Raw genomic sequence first — 8,118 nt, 5'->3', positions numbered from 1 at the left:
ACTCAACAAACGCAAGCACAAGACGATTTTGCGTTCGGATTATGTGTGTTCCTGTCCTGTTCCTGTTTTCAAACGTTCGAAGCGCCGCCTATGTTAAGTACTTTCAATACAGCCAAGCCGACGCGCCTGTCGCGCCTACGTTTCCTACTACTCACTTATCCAAGCTGCGTTTTCGCGCTCTTTACGTGGCTTTTATTTCATCAAAAATTTTGGTATGTAGATTTATTTTAAATTTTGATATATATTTGTTTGTTTTGATATTGATCGATTTTTAGTTATATTAAATTCCTTTCCTTGCAGTTTATGGCAGTCAAGCCTATAGAAAATAATTTTTTTGTACAGATCTATTTTCTAAAGCGTAATTTCCCAGGGTCACGAGCTGTCGCGTAGGACTATTTTAGCTAGTTTTCATGAGAAATCCCGCCGTTCGCGCCATTACTTGAGTCTCTCCCCCTGAGTGAGCTGATACATGGTGAAGCGAAATATTGTTGTTTTTTAGCGAATTTTCGGGTATAGAAGATGGGCACGACTGAACAAACGGACGAGTCCGTCAAAAAGTTTTACGATGATGTCTGCTCCACGCTCAATATGGACCAGATCGCTACAGAGGAGGCCTGGCACAGCTATACCTCTACCAAGACCAATTTTACGCTCGAGGTTGGTTGTGATTTGAATTTGATTTACAGCCTGAATTTCTGATCTACGGTCTAAACCAGCATTATATCAAGCGCTTGTAATTTTTGCCTCAAGGGCTATGTAAATTTTTCTTCGAGGATTGCCACAGAACACACTTATTTCATTTTCGGTTCACCTAACCCACGTTTCCATATCCTGCCCATTTGATTTTGTAATACTAATCGCGGCATTATGTATTATTGAGCATGGTTGCCAGTTAACCTACAAGGAGCCTTACTATATCAGCCAATATTTTATCTGCGGAAGTGATTTGGACCCAGGCTCACCTTTTAATGCTCCATTTTTGTTACATATCGCAACTATCATACTGTACATATTCAAAATAAACCGCATTAATTTGGCTTTTCAAAATATCTTGCCTAAAGATATGAGGAAATAATTTTTCTCTGAATATTTCCAGGGCGATCAACGACACTGGCTTTGCTGCGCCCTATTCGTTGCCTGCAGGCGATTGAAGGATGCCGGTCTGGATCAGATTGAGGGCAACGGAGTTTCTTTCATGCAACTCCTCAAGCACTGCAACATCAGGTACGTGTATCAGGCCAGGTGAATCTTTAGAGCAAGGATTGTATTCCCCACCTGCTTTCCAGCCTGATGCAGTTTCTGGAGAAAGCCAAGAAGTGGGCTGAAATGGCCAATGTAGGTGCCGAATTCAAGGACAGACTCAACCGAATGGAGAGACGCTTTGCAGTTTCCATGGTCATCTTCAAGAAGTATCGATTGATCTACAATGACATGTTCCACAAGCCTGAGCCCTCACCTACTGAGGGTCAAAAAGGACGCCCCAGAAAGCCAAAGCAAGTTGCACATGATTTTTGCATTATTCTTTTATTAACCCAATATTCTTTCATATTAGGAATACTCCCTGCACTCCAGGCCAACTCTTTGACTTTACCTGGACCCTGTTCATCAGCTCGAAGTCTGAGATTCCAGACATTTTGGATGACCTGGTCAACTCCTACCATCTCCTGTTAGTTTGCTGCAATTTTGTCTATGGAAATGCAGTTCTTGCTGATCGCAGAGATCTCATCAATCCGCAGTTCATGGGTACGTAGTTTCTCTAGATCTTGTTACTTTTTGTTTCATCAATGTTTTCGTGTTATAAATTAAGTTCTGGAATTAATTTATATATTCTTCAGGTCTGCCACACAATTTCTTGAAGGAAGATTACGAGCTGCCAGAGGAACCGCCCTGCATTCTTGCTGAGCTGTGCAGGAGCCATGATGGAATTCTGCATGAAGCAGATGGCATCCGAAGCTACTGGTTCAACAAATTGATTGATAAGCAATTTGAACTGGAGGTAGATGGATCAATATTAAACTCAAGGACATCACCTCACTTATTAAAATTTGCAGGTTCTGAGAGGAAATTCTCCAACCGAAGCAGGCGCTCGCTGTGGGCTGCTTGAGCCTACCTCCTTTGAAGCTAACTTCAAGGCAGTCAACAAGTCCTATGAAGATTTTGTCTTGAGCAAAAGTGACTTTGATGAACGTGCTTTCTTGAGTGAGTATTGTATAGATTATGCCTAAAATGTTTTTGACTGCAATTAGTGCATACATTTTTTTCCATATTATATCATGGTAAAACTTATTTCAATATTAATCATTTTGGAAACTTTGAATAACAGGGTTGATTTTTTAAGGTTCTGAGGATGAGTTTACTCTGGAGGTTGGTTCACCTTCAAAACTGTTTGAAGTCAACGATTACGTGCAAAACCTGCGCATCCCTGGCATGAACTCTTTAGCTAAAATGGTAATACCTGCAAACATAACAAAATTTAAAACGCTTATTGAATTCGCAACAGAACACTAATACTTTCAACATTACAGACACCTCTAACTGGCCACTACCTGAACAAAATGGAGTCGAACCAGCGTGTCTCGCCAATTTCCACCGCCATTGAGTCTGTAAGCAAACTTCAAATGATGCTGCGTGGCAGGGACTCCAAGCCAAGTGCGGCACTGATCAAAATCTTCGAGGGGTGCCCATCAAATCCGCAGGCCGCCATTGAAGCTCGCATTGCCAGCATGGGCGAGCAGTTCATCTTTGCCTACACGCAGCAGACAAGAGAGATTCCTGGCTCGCACATCGAGTTTGCCAAAAAGCGCCTGCAGCTTGGCACCACCCTGTTCTACATGCTGCTTGAAGTAACCACTCTAGACGAACAACAGAAGAAAGGCAGTGACAAAATTTCGGTGAGTTTGTCTCCAGATTCAACAGAAAAGAAAATTGTTGAAAAATGCGTCTTTAAAGCATGTTGGACTTCAAAATCAAAAAAATGTTTGCTACTTGTTTGTACTGCTATGATAGTTCAAGATTTTTTTTTTCAAACTTTAAAGTGGAACTTCGTTAGGGCGAACTAATGAAATAACAAACTGGGAAAATACTTTTAATAACAGTCTTAAATTCTATCAGTAACCATGTCTTTATTTATTTCAGGCTGTTTTGGAAAATGAGCTATGCCAAAAAGCGCTGTTTGCCTGCTGTTTGGAGGTTGTGCTTTTCTCCTACAACAGCCAGCGCAAGTTTCCCTGGATCCTAGAGGCTCTAGAGCTTGAACCTTATTACTTCTACAAGGTGATCGAAGTGATGGTCATCAACACCTTTGACAAAATGTCGCGCGGCACAATTAAAAATCTGCAATTTGTAAGTCACACAACTCCTAAATCCATCTCTTTGCTAATAAGCCTATGTTAGATCGAAGAACAAATCCTGGAAAGTTTGGTCTGGAAGAGATCAAGTCCGCTGTGGAATGAAATCAACAAGTTCATAGGAGTTCCTCTGCCCACCTATGAAGATGTCCGCCTACCTGACGACGACGGCATTCAAACGCTCCTGAACCCAAACACTGCGCACCTTGGTTCTCCCATGAGGAACTTGATTACTACTCGCCCTGGACAAAGTCTTCTCACGACCTCCAGCGGTGCCAAAGTCTCTATCAACATAACAAGTGAGTCTCAAAAATTATTAATGGCTGAAATGCGTTGTATATATAATACTGTGCTCGAGAGTGCTACAAGTCTGCATTTCAGACATTTCAATTTTCATATAATATAGGTCATAATTATTTACCTATGCCCAAATTCTCAGTAAAAGGTAAAGTTGCCTGATTACAAATCACAGCATCTCGAAGTCACCTAATTTAACAGGATCTTTTTAGATCTTAGCTAAATAAATTGCTAATCCACATTTTATTCTAAACAGCAGTGCAAGGTGGTGATGGCCAAAGATACATACCGATCTCCGTCCAGAGTGGTGGCTCCGTCATCATTCAAGGCCAGTCTGCGAGGGACAGCCTAAAGCCAAAGGTTACTGGCCCTCTCGCCATGTTCCTTAGAAAGGTAATTGAAAAGAATCAATTTTGGGCTGGCGTCTACATTTGATCTGTTTGCAGTTTTACTACCTGGCCTCTACAAGACTGAAGGCGTTGTGCAAAATGCTGAACCTGGGCGAGGAGGACCTCAAGAAGATCTGGACCAACCTTGAGTATTCTATTACACATCACGCGCACTCGCTGCTCAGAGATCGCCACCTGGACCAACTGATCATGTGTGCCATCTACGTAATATGCAAAGTGACCAGTCAGAACAGGGAGTTCAGGACCATAATGCACCACTACCGCGACCTTCCCCAGTCAGCCTCCCATGTGTACCGCAAAGTTCTCCTTCGTCTCAGAGGTAACTTAAGATATAATATTTTATTACCTCACTAGCTTTTGCCCTCGTCAGCATTAGCTGAATTTCCAGTCTTATTTTCTATTGTTTGATATTTTCTCCAAATAAATTTATCTCACTATTTCAAGTATGCAACCCTGATTTCAATGAATTATAACATCAGACTTAACTTTTCAGAGGACGGTACTGAAGAACGAGGTGATCTCATAGTCTTCTACAACTCTGTGTACGTTGTGCACATGCGGCCCTTCTCTGTAAAACTCTCAGACTCAGCCAACACAGTGAGTAGAATTCAAAACAATTAATGGAGCCAAGATTAATTTGGAATTTTCAGTCTTCTTTGTTGCTGTCTCCGCTGCCCACTCAAAAAGCAGCACCGATGTCGCCCAAGGTGCAGATAAACGGTTACAGCAAAGTGTACATTAGCGCCTTGGACAAGACAAGTTTGATAGACTCGCCAGTGAAAGCAGCAGGAACACTGCAGTACCTGTTCAGCAGGAGCCCGAATGATGTAAGTATGAGAAAGATTGTTCGATTAATGTAACGTAAATGTTTGTGAGCTGGGAAATGACGACATGTTCTGTTTTGCAGACTCTGAAGCAGATCAACAAGTTAGTGAGCTCGCCAGTTCCCGTTCTGGGCAAGCGCACCATTTCTCTTGACGATGCGGAAGCCAATGGTACCAATTTGGACGTTTCTCCGCCCAAGAAACCGCTCGCGGTTGTACGCAAAATCCAGCACATACTTGATGACAGATTGAGCAGGAGCCAAGAGTAAATGATAAATGCAATTATGATATATGTTTGTCAAATATTTGATAATGTAAATGCATATAATATGTACGCACACTTATTCATTTTATCATTGGCTCTCAAGAGAAAATTTTGATTTAATACTTGGCTGACCAAAGTGTCTAGACAAATTTGGAATGCATACTGTTACAAATTTGGCAGTAAATAGATAAACGAACGCCAGCATGTTCATCGTTTGTGTGGACTGTGTTTTTGGAATAAGCATTTTTGTGGCGCAGCTGGAGTAAAATTTGTAAGAGGTGTCTCCTCGCTTGCCTTTTTAAATTGGGTGGTCAGGAAGCTAAATCAATCTGTACATGTTGATTCCTTTGATCCTATCGCAGTAATGACTTCACCCTATCATCATTATTGTTTTATTATTTCACGATTGAACTTGTGTAAGATTAATAAATATCAAGTTTAACCACTGTAAATCAGTTTCGTTTCATTTTTTTCAACATTATTTATATTTTAAATAATTTCAGTCATGACAAGGTTAATGCTTTAGGAATAGATAAAGGAGAAATCATACGGAATTCTAAAGGCATGGTGATCATTCAGTTGGTAGCAATGCGCTGACACGTTTAAAGCGCGAGGGCGTAGTGAGAAAAGGGAAAGCAAATAATCAAGCTCCAGTTCTGACAGCTGGCGTACGACTCACAACAGCAAGGCGAGGGCTGAATCTTTAAGTCACCAAGATGTCAAGCAGCAGCGATCTGAAGTTGAAAGTTCAGCGCCTTGAGTTGAAGCTGAAAGAGGCTCAGGAACTTCTGGAGCACGAGCGGCGCAAGAATGAGGGTGCTGTCACGAAACGGGAGAAAATCGGGCATATGTCGGCTGAAGTCGTCGACTCAAATCCTTACAGGTAAGCCGACACGATGGCAACTCGTCAATTTAACCAGAAGAGTATTTCCTCCAGCCGTCTCATGGCACTGCAAAGGATGGGAGTCGTCGAGAATTACGAGCGCATCAGGCAGATGAGCGTGATCGTCGTCGGCGTTGGAGGGGTTGGAAGTGTCACTGCGGAGATGCTCACCAGATGTGGAGTTGGAAAGGTGAGGTCGACACTTTCAGGTTTGGTCAAAAAGTTGGGGTTAAAAATAATCTCTTTACTTTGCCAATTTTAAATGATTATTTAAATTATGATTTGATGAACAAATATAATACAAAATTAGTTGTTTTATTGATATTTTCGTACCTAAATGACGTGTGATTCAAGGCTGGAACACACCTTAATATGGTTCGAATATATGGTCTGCAGGTCATGGCAAAGACACATAATTTGAGCAATTTTTTATCGGATCTAAAGGATCTAAAATTAATGTTGCAAACGTTGCAAAATGTCATTATTTTTATGTCTATAATTAGGCGTGAATATATTAGCAGCACAGGGTTTTCTTCATATATCCTAATTGCATCCAATTTAGGTGCGAATGGTTATAATTGTTATATTAAAAAATAAATATGAGCGTCCAAAAAACCCGCGATTGAAAAATTGCAAAAATTTGTAATTTTTTGAAAGCATAATTTAGAAAGTTTTTTGCCTTCATTGCATAAAAATGCAACCAAGATTATTATTAAGCTTTATTCTGACACCCTTTACCAAATCCTGATCGAATCTTTTGGTGCAGCTCATCTTGTTTGACTATGACAAAGTGGAGCTGGCCAACATGAACAGGCTGTTCTTCACTCCTGATCAAGCAGGAATGTCCAAGGTGCAGGCTGCAGCCATGACGCTCCAGGGCATCAACCCTGACACTCAAATCGAGACCTACAACTACAATATCACGACAGTAGACAACTTTGACAACTTCTGCAAAATTATTTCGTTTGTTCCTTCTAAAATTGATTTTAAACACTTTTCAATAATTATTTGCTTTGCAGCAATGGCAGTTTAACTGGAAGCCCTGTGGATCTAGTGCTCAGCTGCGTGGACAACTACGAGGCTAGAATGGCCATCAATACCGCTTGCAATGAACTGGGCCAGACATGGTTTGAGTCTGGTGTGGCGGAAAACGCCGTTTCGGGACACATCCAGCTCATCGTGCCCGGAGTGACAGCTTGCTTTGCTGTAATTCATTTTTGTTACAAAATAGGAATATCGCCTGATTTGTTTCATTTCAGTGCGCGCCTCCATTAGTGGTAGCGTCTCAAATCGACGAGAAAACCCTGAAGAGAGAAGGAGTCTGCGCAGCCAGTTTGCCAACGACCATGGGAATTGTTGCTGGAATGCTGGCACAAAATACTTTAAAGTGAGACTGGCTGCATCATCATTTCCACAAATGCTGAAAATGATTTTAGGAAGCTACTAGGTTTTGGCACTGTATCTTACTACTTGGGATACAACGCCATGCAAGATTTCTTCCCAACTATGAGGATAAAGCCCAATCCAACGTGTGATGACTCAAACTGCAGATCTAAGCAGCTTGAAATGAAAGACAGACCACAAACTCCAACTGGTGCTGCAAATAAGGAAGACGAGGAGGACGTTGTCCATGAAGACAATGATTGGGGTTGGTCATTTAATTCCTTTACAATCAAATATTGAAAAAAAAATCCCGAGAAATGCGAAGTACTTGCGTTTTTTTATCAATTCAATTTTTTCCAAATTGTTCGATATTCAAATAACATGAGTTGCTAAATTTTTAATCTTTTGTTTATCCAGGAATTAGTCTAGTGGGAGAAAATGAGCCTGATGTTGAGCCTGAGGAAAAAGAAATAGCTACTGGAATAAAATTAGCCTACACAGTCCCTGCCCCTACTTCTGATGATGCAGGAGATTTAGTTCAAGACACGGAATTGAGTTTGGAAGAATTGCAAAGGCAGATGGGAAACCTTTAAAAGCACAGCTGACATTCTCATTATCTGATATACTCGCTGATATATTTTTAAGTTTTAAAAAGCTTTTTGTTACTTATTAAATATATTTTTCTGCTTGATTTTGCTTGTATTATTAA

General features: G+C 40.9%; 2 protein-coding genes across 4 annotated transcripts; both read left to right on the top strand.

Moving 5' to 3' along the window:
- The first annotated feature begins 126 nt into the window (after positions 1 to 126).
- On the top strand, positions 127 to 5,595 carry LOC135941387 (retinoblastoma-like protein 1). 3 transcript variants are annotated; one of them, XM_065486883.1, is made up of 16 exons: positions 127 to 212; positions 500 to 657; positions 1,097 to 1,224; positions 1,287 to 1,493; positions 1,553 to 1,743; positions 1,836 to 1,996; positions 2,052 to 2,199; positions 2,339 to 2,448; positions 2,526 to 2,891; positions 3,136 to 3,342; positions 3,394 to 3,646; positions 3,901 to 4,037; positions 4,091 to 4,373; positions 4,548 to 4,651; positions 4,705 to 4,881; positions 4,962 to 5,595. In XM_065486883.1, exons 2-16 carry the CDS (start codon positions 520 to 522, stop codon positions 5,145 to 5,147), a joined length of 2,796 nt encoding a protein of 931 aa, XP_065342955.1. In that variant the 5' UTR covers positions 127 to 212; positions 500 to 519; the 3' UTR covers positions 5,148 to 5,595. The 3 variants fall into 3 exon arrangements, with proteins under 3 accessions (XP_065342955.1, XP_065342956.1, XP_065342954.1); XM_065486884.1 differs by lacking the exon at positions 127 to 212 and having other exon boundaries at positions 415 to 657; positions 3,904 to 4,037; XM_065486882.1 differs by lacking the exon at positions 127 to 212 and having other exon boundaries at positions 416 to 657.
- A 178-nt stretch (positions 5,596 to 5,773) lies between these two features.
- On the top strand, positions 5,774 to 8,100 carry Uba5 (Ubiquitin-like activating enzyme 5). The gene is made up of 7 exons (XM_065482810.1): positions 5,774 to 6,026; positions 6,081 to 6,216; positions 6,793 to 6,989; positions 7,046 to 7,232; positions 7,286 to 7,413; positions 7,463 to 7,674; positions 7,827 to 8,100. Exons 1-7 carry the CDS (start codon positions 5,860 to 5,862, stop codon positions 8,000 to 8,002), a joined length of 1,203 nt encoding a protein of 400 aa, XP_065338882.1. The 5' UTR covers positions 5,774 to 5,859; the 3' UTR covers positions 8,003 to 8,100.
- The last annotated feature ends 18 nt before the right edge of the window (positions 8,101 to 8,118 follow it).

The sequence above is a fragment of the Cloeon dipterum genome, chromosome 3, assembly GCF_949628265.1.
Source record: "Cloeon dipterum chromosome 3, ieCloDipt1.1, whole genome shotgun sequence".
NCBI classification, from domain to species: Eukaryota; Metazoa; Arthropoda; class Insecta; order Ephemeroptera; family Baetidae; genus Cloeon; species Cloeon dipterum.
The sequence above is the reverse complement of the archived record's forward strand: the minus strand, read 5'-3'. Positions and strand labels throughout refer to the sequence as shown.

Excerpts from the sequence above, each read along its gene's own strand:
- LOC135941387 (XM_065486883.1), top strand. The coding sequence starts at position 520 with ATGGGCACGACTGAACAAACGGACGAGTCCGTCAAAAAGTTTTACGAT. Across the intron at positions 2,892-3,135 it reads AAGGCAGTGACAAAATTTCG|GCTGTTTTGGAAAATGAGCT; the intron begins GTGAGTTTGTCT and ends TATTTATTTCAG. Across the intron at positions 4,882-4,961 it reads TCAGCAGGAGCCCGAATGAT|ACTCTGAAGCAGATCAACAA; the intron begins GTAAGTATGAGA and ends TCTGTTTTGCAG.
- Uba5 (XM_065482810.1), top strand. The coding sequence starts at position 5,860 with ATGTCAAGCAGCAGCGATCTGAAGTTGAAAGTTCAGCGCCTTGAGTTG. Across the intron at positions 6,217-6,792 it reads CCAGATGTGGAGTTGGAAAG|CTCATCTTGTTTGACTATGA; the intron begins GTGAGGTCGACA and ends CTTTTGGTGCAG. Across the intron at positions 7,233-7,285 it reads GAGTGACAGCTTGCTTTGCT|TGCGCGCCTCCATTAGTGGT; the intron begins GTAATTCATTTT and ends GTTTCATTTCAG.